This window comes from Neovison vison, chromosome 3, assembly GCF_020171115.1.
Source record: "Neovison vison isolate M4711 chromosome 3, ASM_NN_V1, whole genome shotgun sequence".
NCBI lineage: Eukaryota > Metazoa > Chordata > Mammalia > Carnivora > Mustelidae > Neogale > Neogale vison.
Genome location: NC_058093.1, coordinates 68,566,891 through 68,579,214, shown reverse-complemented (window position 1 = coordinate 68,579,214; position 12,324 = coordinate 68,566,891). Strand labels below are relative to the sequence as shown.

Below are 12,324 nucleotides of genomic sequence, written 5' to 3'. Positions count from 1 at the left end.
TAATAATATGTACAGCGATTAGATCCTGCATTGGAGCCTGGGTGTCCAGGGCGCTGCCTGGCGTTTTCCTGTGGTCAAGCCTCTGGGGATTAGTGCTGCTTTTGTCTTTCTTTAAAGCTCACTGGCTTTAGGGCACTCATATATGCCTGCCTTTTTTTTTTTTTTTTTTTTCTTCACTGCCCATTGGTCCTCTCTCGATCTCCCCAAGGAGGGAATAAGGATCTTCCTACTTGTCCAGGCAAAGCGACCAAGTGTTTTTCCCGAGATGAGAAAATTGTGTTGGCTTCATTTCTTTTTTTTCTTTTAAAAATAATATGGAACATGTAAAAATGCAAAGCATTAAGTTCCAACTTCTCCATACCAGTGAAGTACAAAAGTTACTGTATAAGTTAAAAATCACCAGGTCCTCCCTATTCGTTTTTCCGGGTGCATTTGTAGTCATCGGTACTCTTGGACCAGGCGCTCCTTGCGCTCCACAGAACTGCGAATTGGCCAACGTTCACCCTCAGAAGTCCATTTCTCAATAAATAAAACCCCTTCCCTCCAATTTCCCCCAATTCCGGAGCGAGCTACACAGATGGTTAGGCAGGCCCAGAAGAAGGTCCGAAAGGACCAAACGTCCCAGCACCCCGAACTGGGCGGCCTGCCGGCCCGAGCCTCTTCCGACCTGGTGACTTTTTTCAGAGGCCGCAGAATGAGGACAGCGGACAGACGAGGACCTCGACTTCGTCAGCAAACAGATACAGAGCGAAAGGAGACAAGAGACAGACAGAACAGGAAAAAAAAAAAAAAAGCTTTTGCTTTTTCTATATTGTTTTTTGTTTTTTGTGGGTGTGTTTTTTTTTTTTTCTTTTTTCTGATAGTCCCACACAGCTGAAGGTCGACGAATCGGGTCCAGCTGGCTCATCTTGCTGCTCTGGCTGTCTCGGGAGCTTGTGCCTGCGCTCGGAGGCCGCTGTCTGCTGTCACCGCGCGGCGTAGGCCGGGGCGGGGGCGAGGGCGTGGGCGTGGGCGCCAGGAAGTCGCCGGTCCAGACCGCGCGGGGCTCCAAGGAGGTGGCGGGCGTCCTGCCTTCGCTGTTCCTTCTTCTTTGGCCCTGGGCCTTTCTGCAGGCCCAGGGCTTGCGGACAGGGTGGATGGACCGGGAGGCGGGAGGGGCCCGGGCCGGGGGGAGACGGGAAGGAGGCGGGAGGGTGCGGGCGGGCAACCTCACATGAGTTGGGGTTGCTGCATAGCTTCTTGGTGCGCCGAGGGGTACCATGACGTGTAGCTGGGGATGTAGGAACCCGCGCTGCCGCCCGAGCCCTTCCCAGATGACGAGTTGGGGTTCCAGCCGGGCGGCACTGGCGGGGAGCCGGCAGAGAGTGCCCGGCCGTTGGCCAGCGCGCTACCCTCCAGAGCCGCCCCGCCCTGCTTCATCAGTTTCTTGAACTTGGAACGCTTGTTCTGGAACCAGATCTTGACCTGCAAGAGCGGACAATAATGTGACTCGGCTAGGTCCACTGTGCCTACCGTGGTCGTCGGGGAGATAAGGGAGCCGTGGGACAGTGGAGAAAGGATCCCCCTCGCCGCCCTGCGCGACTGAGCAGCTCCCTGCTGGAGGAGCAGAGCCCCATCACCACCTATAAAAACCAAAGCCAGGCTGTCAGCCGCCGGTGGCCCGCAGGGGCAAGCTCTCAGAGAGCCAAGGGGGCGTGGTGGTGAGGAGTTAGGGGGGATCCAGGCCTTCGTTTGTCAGGGACTCAGCTCGACCCTCCCAATCGTCTGGGGGAAGAAGCAGCGCCTGCACAACATCGAGTCTTCAAGTCCAATATGAACATCAATAAAAGAATCGAGTGGAGGAAAGGAGTGGAGGAAATTTATTTGTAATGCCACCTGCTTTCTCTTTGCTCCATCCTTTCTGCCCTTGAGTGAGTCGGGGGTTGATTGAGGAGGCCAAAAGGTTTTGCTAAACTTTTCATTTGGACTTACAACAACCTTTCCTTAGTGTCTGTTTGCTCTCCCCAGCTCTACTCCAAATCCCGGCCCAGACGTTGGAAACCTGCACCAGTCCTGATCAGAAAGCCCATGAGCTCCCCAGAGTTTTAGAGCAATCCGGGAAGGAAGGTCCTGTTCCTCCTCCAGGGTCTGGGACTTGGGAGGTGAGAAGGCAGAGGAAAGGATTTCCCCATACCCCAACCCGGTGAGGAGGAGGAGGAGGGAGACAGAGGCTCCAGCCCGGCCCCGAGTGATTAGCCACACACTTTGAAGGCAAAGAAGGGATTAAGCCCAGCGTCTATTGTTCCAGTTGTTCGGGCACGTGTGACCTCAGAGTCCCCAAACAAAACGTCTAGGGAAATCCTTCCACGCCCTAATCAGATTGTCCAGGGAGTGAGGGCCCAGCGGCAGGCAGTGCGGAGTACAGAGTGCAGCGACAGAGCCCGGGCAGAGAGAACTAGAGAGGAAGGAGAGACGCAGGGAGAACCAGGGATGGGACACGGACACACACACACGCACACACGCGCGCACACAGTCTCCGACCCTGAGGCCCAGAGAGCCAGAAATGAAGCTCCGGGCGCAGGCCGCTTGGCAGAGGGGCAGCGGCAAGGTACCTGCGTCTGCGTGAGTCCCAAGGAGGCCGCGAGCTCCGCCCTCTCGGGCAGAGCTAGGTACTGAGTTTGCTGGAACCTCCGGTTCAAAGCCTGCAACTGCAAACTGGAATAAATCGTCCTGGGTTTGCGGATCTTTTTCCCCTTGCCATTGAAGCGCACTTCACCGCCTTCCACCACCGTGCTCTTCTCCGAGTCAGCCCCTGGAGGGACAGCAGAAGCGGGGACTGCTGTTAATGCAGGGACAGCCTTTAGTGCGGGGAGCCGAGGGCGAGTGGCTACCGAGGGATGGCAGAGGCTGGGCCGATAGAGAACGCTCAAGAAAGTCCGAAAGCCAGGGAAGTGTCCCGTAAAGTCCGAGGGCCGGACCCGGGCCGCTGCAGGCGGACTGGGGCAGTTCCCAGGCGTGCAGTTCCTGCCTTTGCAGAGAAAGTTTGCTATTTTTGCAGGCGGTAGTTGAGGTTTAATTACCCTTAATTGCATACATTGTTTATAGCGCTACGCAATAAATAATTACTGCGACTAATACGTGCACATGTGGGTTTCTGTTTTCCAAAGGGGCATTGTGTGCTCCGCACACAGAGCCGCCCAGAGGCTCAGACAGTGCCAGGGGACGCTCTCGGATTTATCCTTTGCTGTATAGTTGGGAGTTGGGTGGAATTTTTTAAAAAAATCTTTTCTTTGCTATGACAAGGATCCATACATAGATTGATACCCGAAACCTCCATTGCTCCGGCGCCCTCCCCACCCCCACCTCTCTCTCCCTCTCTCCCTCCTCTCTCTCTCTCTCTTCCTCCCCCCCTTCCTCCCTCCCTTCCACCCTCCTTCTCCCTCTCTCCCTTCGTACCCTTTCCTCTCCCTCTCCCTGGCAGGCGCACGTACCTGGGTCCTCCAGGCGGCTCTGGGCGAGGCTGGCGCTGCCCGGGTAGGACTGCACCGAACTGATGTAGGGGCTGGACGCGTGGCTGCTGACCGAGTTGACGTAGGGGTAGCCCAGCGGTCGGGAGAAAGACGAGGCCGAGCTGTAGGCGCCGTCGGGCTGCGAATGGCCCGCCGAGTGTAAACAGTGCATGGAGTAGTGCCCGTGGGACATGGGAGAAGGAGACATTTGCTGGTTGGGTGGCCCAAACTCCATAAACACCGCCTTGCCCGACACGGGGCTGTTGAGACTTTCTGGCATGGTGGTCATGGTCATCTCTTCTCGCGGGGTCTGGGTGTGGGTCTCTCTCTCTCCTCTGCTTCCCTTTTGGGGGTCTCTGTGTTTCTCAGGACAGGAAGGAACCCAATTTAAGCGGAACAGGGGTTTTCACTTTCCATTCATAAGAAAATGGAGTTTGTCTCTTTGAAAAGTCTAAGCATGATGCTGCCGAGCTCCCCAAACTCGCTTCAAAGCTTTGACTCAGCCAAGGTCATAAATATTCATGAGCTGGCGGAGCTGATTGGTCCGCTGTCTTGCATAATCACCGGGGATTGGTCCGAGGCGCTCCGGCTCCGCTGGACTAGAGCGGGCGAGGCGGCCGGGCCTCGGGAGAAACGCGTCCACACTTCCCGGCCGGGGCTCCTCTGCAACAGAGCGCGCCGTGCGGAGCGCACAATGGGCTGCAGCGCCCGCGCCGGAACCTCAGCGGCCCGTGGCTCTTCGGCCTCCCGCCTCCCCGGCGCGCCTAACTTCCCAGAAACCCACCAACCGCTCGGCGCAGCCGCCCTCCCCCCACTACTGTCCCCACCCTCCGCCCGCCCCCCACGCCGGGACAGGGGAACTGCTTCTCCTAGCCGCCGTCACCCGGTCCAGCGCTCAGCTTGGGCGACTCTGGAGCCCGGCCGCGGCCTGGGAGCGCGAAGTCGCGCACTGCCGGGGAGGGCGGGGGTGGTGGCACCAGAGGCGGCCAGCAGAGCGCTGTCCTCTCGAGAGTCGTGTGCCTAGCCCAGCGCTCTCCTTGGCCGCGCCTCCCCGGCCTGGATCCTCTCTGCCACATCCCTGGGATCGAGTCTGGGGCCCTCCGGGCGAACTCACTCACTCGGCCGCCGCGCCGCCGCCGCCGCTCCCTGGGGCCCGCTCGCATTGCTCCAGGCCCAGCTGGCCACTCCAGCTCGAGGCTGCACCGGTCTGATTAAAGCAGAGCGCGCGGAGAGCCAGGAACCCGCGCTTCTCCTCCCAGGAAAGGCGACCGCACCGCCCCCTCCCCCCAACACACACCCCCTCTTTCCCTCCCAACCTTCCTCCGCCTCCCTCTCCCCTCCACTCACTCTGCGCCGAATGCCCTGGACTCACTCGCCCCAAGGGCGCGGCGCTGAGTGGAGCCAAGGAGGCGGCGGGCTCAGTTCGGCTGAGCCTCGGATATCGGGTGGTCATTTTCCGGCCTCCTGGGGTCTGGAAAGAGTACCCGGGGTTTAGGAGTCCCGTGGACCCCGGAAACCCGCGGCAAAACCAGCCCAGTGGTAGGCTCGCAGATCTGGTTACAGACAGATCTCTCATTGTCGCCCAGGATCCTCCTCATCTCCAGTGGTCAAAGCGGGCGCCCCTGGGCCTGGGGGCAGGGCTGGCAAAAGCTGCCACCGCGCCTTCTGTCTTCTGGGGCGCTAGGTACAGAAAAGCGCACAAAAGCCCCCCGCCGCCGCCACCACACAGCCACCCCCACGAGGCGTGGCGCGCACCACGCTGTCTGCGAGGGGCTGTTGGTTCCCCATCCCGCCAGCCCCACGGTGAATCCCAAATTACTTTGTTAGGTAATTAGAAAGTGTTGATAATTATTTCTTTCATAATTTAGCGGTGTGACGGGAACGGGGAAATGATCTTGTGAAAGTTCACACGTGCAGATGTATTAGTTACTGATTCATTTGATTAAATGGTAGTCTCAAGTGCTCGGATCCGCAGCTGAAGGCGCCCCATTAGCATAACACTGATGTTTAATTTTCATACGCATAATTAGCCATATATTTAACACTAATAGCAACATGCAGCCTTTCAGCGTTAAACAGCCCGGGGATTTGATCTGGCCTGAGCTGAACCTTCGGCGTTGCACCTTCCCCTGTCTGGAGTGCGCAATGATCACAGGACAAACCTCTGTTCTGTAATCAAGCACATTTTGGCAGAGGGAACACCAATAAAAATGAACATTCAAAACAAATTACATCGGTGCTGTCGTTACAGATATTAGTGGAAGGGGCTTCTCTCTTTTTTAACTTCCGTAGCCGCAGCTGCTGCCCGCGGAATTCCTCTCCCTTTGGTTTAAGGGCATGATATTGGGGGTAGCAATATTTCAGGCAGCGTGGTTGGAGCAAAAAGGAAAACAAAAGCAAAAAAAAAAAAATCCTTCAAACCAATAACTGGTTTGCCAACGTTTAGAAAGGTTTTTCCCCCTTAATCACAGAACCACAGGGCGATGCTTTGTAGCAACAACCAGCTAATGACTCCGCCACCAGACTACTCCTGGAGCCGCTCAACTCCTCTTGATTTCCGTGTTGCCCTTGTGGTTTTAATTGCTCCTTCCTAGCGCCTGTTTCGGGGTGCGGTGCGGTGCGGTGCATTCTGCACAGCAGCACGGATGCCGCCCGGGCCCCTGGTCTCTTGCGCGCACCTATAGCGGGCCCTGCCCACGTAAGTGATCGCCGCGGCTGGCGCCGGGTCGGGGTGGGGACCGAGGGAAGTGGCTGTTGACTTCTGGCGCTCAGGGCTATACGCGAGGAAACCCGACGGCTGGCCGGCCCGTGGCCAGTTTATGCCAGAGAACTCTAAGAAGGGGGGAGGGGAGAGAGGCAGCCACGGGTCGCGACTGTCGTCTACAGGTCTCTCTATCCACATCTGGAAGGAGAAATCCAAACCTTTCCAGTGCAGAGGACCGGGCTGGCTCCGTGGAACAAAGGACGCGGTCCCTCGGGAAACGGCTTCAGAGCCTTGTTTATTTTAGAAATGAATTATATGTGGGCGAGAAGTGTCTATACTCGGGGATTATTTCTTAGCCCCAGAGAAGCAGGTCCAGGGAGGTGCGGCCGAGCCGGGGCCCCTCGGGTACTGAGACACCCGGCCTGGAGCAGTTTCGCAGTGTGCGACCTTATCTCCCCTTGGTGAGCCCGGAGTGGATCCCTCCCACCGCACCCCACCCCCATTGCTAAGACGACACCTGTTCTGAAACGCTGGTTTGCTTAGATCTTTGCCGGTCCCAACTCCGACAGGAAACAAAACTCTACGTTTATCCTGAGAGTCCCGGATTCCGAGTAGAACCAGTGGGAGACACTGCAGGACCCGAGTCCGGTGGTGTCAGCCGTATCCACGCGTTTGCTGAAACGCCGGCGGCCCGGGGGTGAGGTCTGGGGCCAGTTCAACCGGAAGGTGATGGTGGTGGTGCACAAGGTATTTTTAAATCTTTCTAACTTCAACTTCAAAAGCATGTTAAACGGAGTTCACTCTAAATCAAGTTTGTTTCCTACGAGCTGCTGACATTGGCTGTGCTGGTAGATATACATATACATGGGTATCATGTTTAAACTAGGCTTAAACTAGTTACTTTAATAAATAGGATTATAAACCTGTCCCATAAATACTTCCACCGCAAAATAATTGCTGCACAAACAGCATGTTATCCCAGTGGTTGGTAAAACCCTGTGGTCCTAATAAAATTATTCTTGGGGAACTTGGAGTAAACTGATCAGTAGATAAGATAAGCGGGGAACCTTGCAATCTCATTGCTCTAGGAAAGAAGTGAAATCATTATCTGGCAAACCTCTCCCAAGGCCATCTGGGCCGAGTTCTTTCCTGGAGAATGATTGTTCGAGAGCCGCAGTCTCATCTGTAGGCCTTTGCTTGGACGATGTCTCAAGAACTCTGAGAAGTTTTTCTGTGGGCTTTGTAAATCTTCAACCCCTCCCTCACCTTTTCCAGTTCTCAGATACACTTGAATTGGAATCACCTCTGTCCAAATTCTCCATGCCTGAGCACAGAGAAAGGGGGCTGGAAGGGTTGAAGGATCCCCAAGAGAATCCACGCTTGGGGAAAAGCTTGAACTAGCCACTTCTTCAAGGGCACTTACTGGCCTGTTTCCTAACTCTTCTCCCTACACTTTGTGTCACAAAGACAGCTGCCTCTTGGGTCCTGATCACAGAGACCACCTGTCATGGCAACTACAGGTGCTTGCATTTCCTTGGTGCTCTCCAGACCAAGCCATATTTAGTGCTTGGCAACTTTGTAAAACCCGCTTCAGTAGAAACAAAAGTTAGCACAACTCCTGACTGCCTGGACACCCTCACAGAAGTTGTTCCTAAAACCATAATCAGAGGGGGGCTATTCTCTATGTGCCTGCTGGACGCCTGGCACCTCTTCACTTGAGCCCAGGGGTGAACAGGTGCTGGGGAGTGTAATTCCTGCTGAGGAAGAGAGGGTATTCTGATCAAAATGGGCCTTTGGGAAATGTAGAATGTGAGTACTTGGATTTTCTGCTTCTGAAGCTGATGGAGCTTCGGGCTTGCCAGTTTCTATCCCAGCTAACTTGGCTCTTGCCCTCAAAAGTTTCCGTATCTTCTCCTAGAATCTTCTGGGTCTCTAGCAGGAGAGCACAGTCCAAAGGCGGCGGATACGGAGAGAGGTCACCTTAGGGGCTAGACAGCTGGACAGTGTTCACATCTGGATGGGAAGGGGGCAATGTTCAAATTTCTAGTGCAACAGATGTGTGTGTGTGTGTGTGTGTGTGTGTGAGAGAGAGAGAGAGAGAGAGATATGGAGGGGCGAGAGCGTCCCTCAAAAGTAACCTCAGGGATGGCTGCTCGGGGCAGGATGAGGGATGTGAGGAAGAGCCAGAAGAGCCACAGGGATCCAGGAAAGCCATGTGTGTGGACTGATAAAGCACTGTGAAGGCCAGATGCAGGGTTCACTGGCAAGGAAATATGTGTAACCAACCCCACGATTTGCTAGCTAATCTTTTCATCCCAAAGCAGCTATGAAGGGAAAAGAATTGGAAGGGCTAGTGCCAACGTGGGATCCACAAGGGGAAAAGAAGAGACTTCTAAAAAAATTCCCAGCTAACATCTAGGCTCATTCTTTCCCCCAACCGCAGATGTGAAAAGTTCAGAGACTCAAAAATTAACCAGCCACCCTCTCCCTCTAGTATCTGTCAGAGGCGCAAGGACAACAGACACAATGGGCTTGGGAGGGGAAAGCTTTTACTTGGGCAGTCAAGGCAAGGGGAAGAGGAAACCACGCGTCTCTAGAAATCCTTCCCCTACCAAACCCGGGAGTCCCCACTTCCCCCCAGAATCGATTCTCGCGGTAGGAAGCCGGGCCCGCCCTCTCTGCGAAGCCCCGAGGCCAAGGCCAGGCTTGAGATCGGATCCCCATCGGGTTTTTCCAAGACGTGAAGCTAGGTTGGTTACTGCGTGACCTCTCGTCTTGCTGGTCTTCTAAAAGTTCTCCAGCTGGATTTCGGCAATTTAGGATAAAAAGCTCCCGGCCTCTGCGACCTGCGGGCGGCTCCTCAGGCCTCGTGGGGCAGTTTGGTCAGGATCTGCACGCCCCCCGACGTGACGAGAACTGTGTGCTCGAACTGGGCGGACCTGAAACACACACCGCAGCGGTCAGAAGGCGCGAGAGCGCCGGCGGGGCGGAGAACAGTAGCTCCCGGGAGCCGTCGGACCAATCTCCCTTCCCATAGCCTCTCAAAGCAGTGGCACCGAAAGCAAACACCTTTGATTGTCCAGGGAGACCACAGTCCAGGCGTCTTCCAGGACTTTAAATTCAGGAGATCCCTCGGTTATGATTGGCTCTGTAAGAGGGAAAATATTTACTGCAGTGATCTAATCACATTCTTGTCAAATATTGTTCCGGCTGATTACGAAAAAAGAGAAGAAGGTTCTCCTCCCCTCCCCCCAAGTGCTTCCCCCACGGGTTCCTGTTGTCATCTCACAAGGGCTGATAATTGATGTTGCTTACATCGTATATTACAAACTAAACAGTAGGAAGAGGAAACACTACCGCATTCAAAAATGTATGAAGTTGTCTCGTTCGTAATTTTTTTAAGAAAAAAAAAGGGCATTTTAATCAAGCCTTAATTAGGACCCCGTGGATAATAACCACCCAAACACCAGTCCCTCTTATAAATACCAGTCAGTTTTTTAAAATATTTGAATTTTTAAAACATGCTTAAAATGTTCATTAATCAGCAAATAACAATTTTCATATTTCACTCTAATTGCTTCGCCATTAAGTACCACAGTCAGAAATATGATGCCTTTAGGGTCTTAGATGATTGGAATTTGGTGGTGACACCAGTCACATGATTAGCCAGGACCTGGCGGCCAGACAGGGAGCAAGGGACATGATCACTTCTAGTTACTGGGTGTTACTGGAAAAAAACAAAAGCAAAAACGAAAACCCCAAACCAAACCAAAAACATCCCCAAAACCAAACCAAACCAAAACAACAAAAAACACCAAACACTGCCTTATGCTCGTAACAGAATTAGAGGTTGGATGGCTGCCGTCTCCTAAATGTGTCAGTAAGTATCTGATTTAGGAAGATGGGGCTTGAGGATATTATTTAATCAGATTTGCTATGCATCTGAATTATTTCATTACGCTGATTGGCTTTATTATTCCTTCACGGGACTGCCTGGCCTAGGCCAGCACTGCTGCCTTGATCCAGGGAGCCAGAGCTCTCTAAAGGGAAGCTTGGGCACTGACCTATGGTGAACGCCATTCCCTCCTCCATGAGTAGATCGCTGTCATTTGCTGCAAAACAAAAAATATAGGGTAGGGGGAGTGAGAAATGGAGAGAAAGAGAGAAACAGAATTAGAGGGGCAGGACTGTTCAAAAAGACCTTGGTCACTTCATTTATTTATTTTTTATTTTTTATTTTAGGATAGAGGGGGTTCTGACCCTTAGGCTTCACATTTTCTTTGCTTGGGGTCAAGACCCCTAGGAAGGGTGTACCAAGGGCTAGCAGAGGCAGCTGGGGTGTTTTAGATACCTGTTGTCTCCTGACTTCACTGGGTCCTAGGCCCTGCCCGCCACCCCAAAGAGAAAGACATCTTGGGGAACTGATACAAAGGGAAGGCAGATCCTTAGGGTGCAGGTTAAAGCAGGAGGCTAGGACAGGGGTGACTTGAAATAACTCCAATAAGTGTTGGTGCAGGGTGGGGCACACGCCTGAGACACTCTTTCTGCGCTCCTGAGCTGCTGCAGGTGGGGTTCTTTAGTGCAAAAGGAATTCTGACCTGCTGGGTCCACGGAAATCTTCAGGGAATAGGGTTCTACCAGCATTTCTTCTAGGGACTGCTCCAACCCCAAGCACACAGGTCAAGGCCCAATTTTCCTTCGGTCCCTGTCCAGGAGTGCAGCCCCCCTTGGGGGCACTCTACAGAATTGCCTCCTACCCTAACCACTGCCTCTGACCTACCCTTGCCTTCTCATTGTCAGGTGCATACTCAGGCAGTGAAAAGCAGGAGGTTCTGGGGAAGGAATACAAGAGTGGGTATAACCTAGAGATCACTAAAGAGTACATGCTGCTAAATACATCAGCTGTCAACGCTGTGTAGGATGTAATGAAGTTTAACCACAACAGTCAGCAGTTAGAGAAGAGGGTAGAAAAAGAAAAACAGAAAACAGTCATATGTGCATGCTGCTGGGACATTGATGCAGTGGCATTTTGTTTTCAGTAACTTTTTCTAGACAAATATCCCTTGTGCCTTCCAGCCATCACCCTTCAGGGGAAGACAAAAAGCAAAATAAACCCTATTCTGAGACTGAAACTGCTGGGCTCTAATCCAGTAACATAGTAATGTGCTGGTTACAATTGAGTAACTCCCCCCCCACACACACATGCATACACACAAAAGGATGATCATATGAATTCAAAATTAGAGGAACATGAGGAGCAAAATTGCCTTGTTCTGATTCCACCCAATAAATAGCTCCCAAATTAACTTCCTTACCATGATGCCAAATTTCTGGATGTCCATGAAAGTAAGATCCTATCCCATGCCCCACAAAATGTGGACAGACTTGGAAACCATTCTGATGAGTTATGCGGCTTTAAAAGCGACCAAAAAATTTTTTAATTAAATTAGGTAAGTTTTTAACACATACTTAGATAAAGTCACTTTAAAATAGTCTCTGAAAGAGAAAAAAAATCAGTTATATTTAGAGTCAGATGGTAACAATGTTTTCATTATTCTGAAATAATTAAAATTTTTGCCATTGCATGCAATGACTCCTTTTGGATAAATGAAGAAAAAAGTTATGTATCTAACATGGTAGTTTGCTTCATTTACCTTAGTAAGGCATTCAAACAAGGCCACTTTTAGACAACAAGTGAGTGTGCATGTGGATCGAGGCATGCATACACGGATCGATATGCATACCCATGTGCATAGAATGCAGGTCATAAAAACTTGCCTGGTTTGTATAAGATTTCACCAAAGACTTTGCAAATTACTACTGATTTGGGGACTGAGCAGAGAAACAAAAATGCAACCTAGAAATGTGACCTCCTACTTTTATAGTTTCCTTATTCTGGCCTACTTCAAAACATTATGTATTTTAGAAATAGACACACTCATACAATAGGTCAAGCTGCATTGTCAATATTCCTGAAATACTCCAAAACTTTGTCATCATTTGGGATTTCCACTCAAGACTTAAGTCATTAACAAAATTCACACAGAATGTTTTTTAATCACCGTGATGCTTAAGAGAAGCTAGTATTGTGATTCCTAATTATTTTTTTAAAGATTTTATTTATTTATTTGA

At 52.0% G+C, this 12,324-nt stretch overlaps 2 protein-coding genes across 3 annotated transcripts in view; both read right to left on the bottom strand.

Moving 5' to 3' along the window:
* Positions 1–819: 819 nt before the first annotated feature.
* On the bottom strand, positions 820–4,123 carry DLX1 (distal-less homeobox 1). Of its 2 annotated transcripts, XM_044242339.1 has the most exons (3): positions 3,471–4,123; positions 2,592–2,791; positions 820–1,464 (listed from the first exon to the last, which is right to left on the bottom strand). In XM_044242339.1, exons 1-3 carry the CDS (start codon positions 3,781–3,783, stop codon positions 1,210–1,212), a joined length of 768 nt encoding a protein of 255 aa, XP_044098274.1. In that variant the 5' UTR covers positions 3,784–4,123; the 3' UTR covers positions 820–1,209. The 2 variants fall into 2 exon arrangements, with proteins under 2 accessions (XP_044098274.1, XP_044098276.1); XM_044242341.1 differs by lacking the exon at positions 2,592–2,791 and having other exon boundaries at positions 1,388–1,464.
* A 4,601-nt stretch (positions 4,124–8,724) lies between these two features.
* METAP1D (methionyl aminopeptidase type 1D, mitochondrial) overlaps positions 8,725–12,324 on the bottom strand; it is an 86,812-nt gene continuing 83,212 nt past the window's right edge. The window contains 4 exon segments of the mRNA XM_044242338.1: positions 8,725–9,131; positions 9,262–9,340; positions 10,257–10,304; positions 11,508–11,605. Coding sequence (XP_044098273.1) covers positions 9,053–9,131; positions 9,262–9,340; positions 10,257–10,304; positions 11,508–11,605 — 304 coding nt within the window. The 3' untranslated portion in view covers positions 8,725–9,052.

Excerpts from the sequence above, each read along its gene's own strand:
- DLX1 (XM_044242339.1), bottom strand. The coding sequence starts at position 3,783 with ATGACCATGACCACCATGCCAGAAAGTCTCAACAGCCCCGTGTCGGGC. Across the intron at positions 2,792-3,470 it reads GAGCCGCCTGGAGGACCCAG|GGGCTGACTCGGAGAAGAGC; the intron begins GTACGTGCGCCT and ends CTGTCCCTCCAG. Across the intron at positions 1,465-2,591 it reads TGGGACTCACGCAGACGCAG|GTCAAGATCTGGTTCCAGAA; the intron begins GTACCTTGCCGC and ends CCGCTCTTGCAG.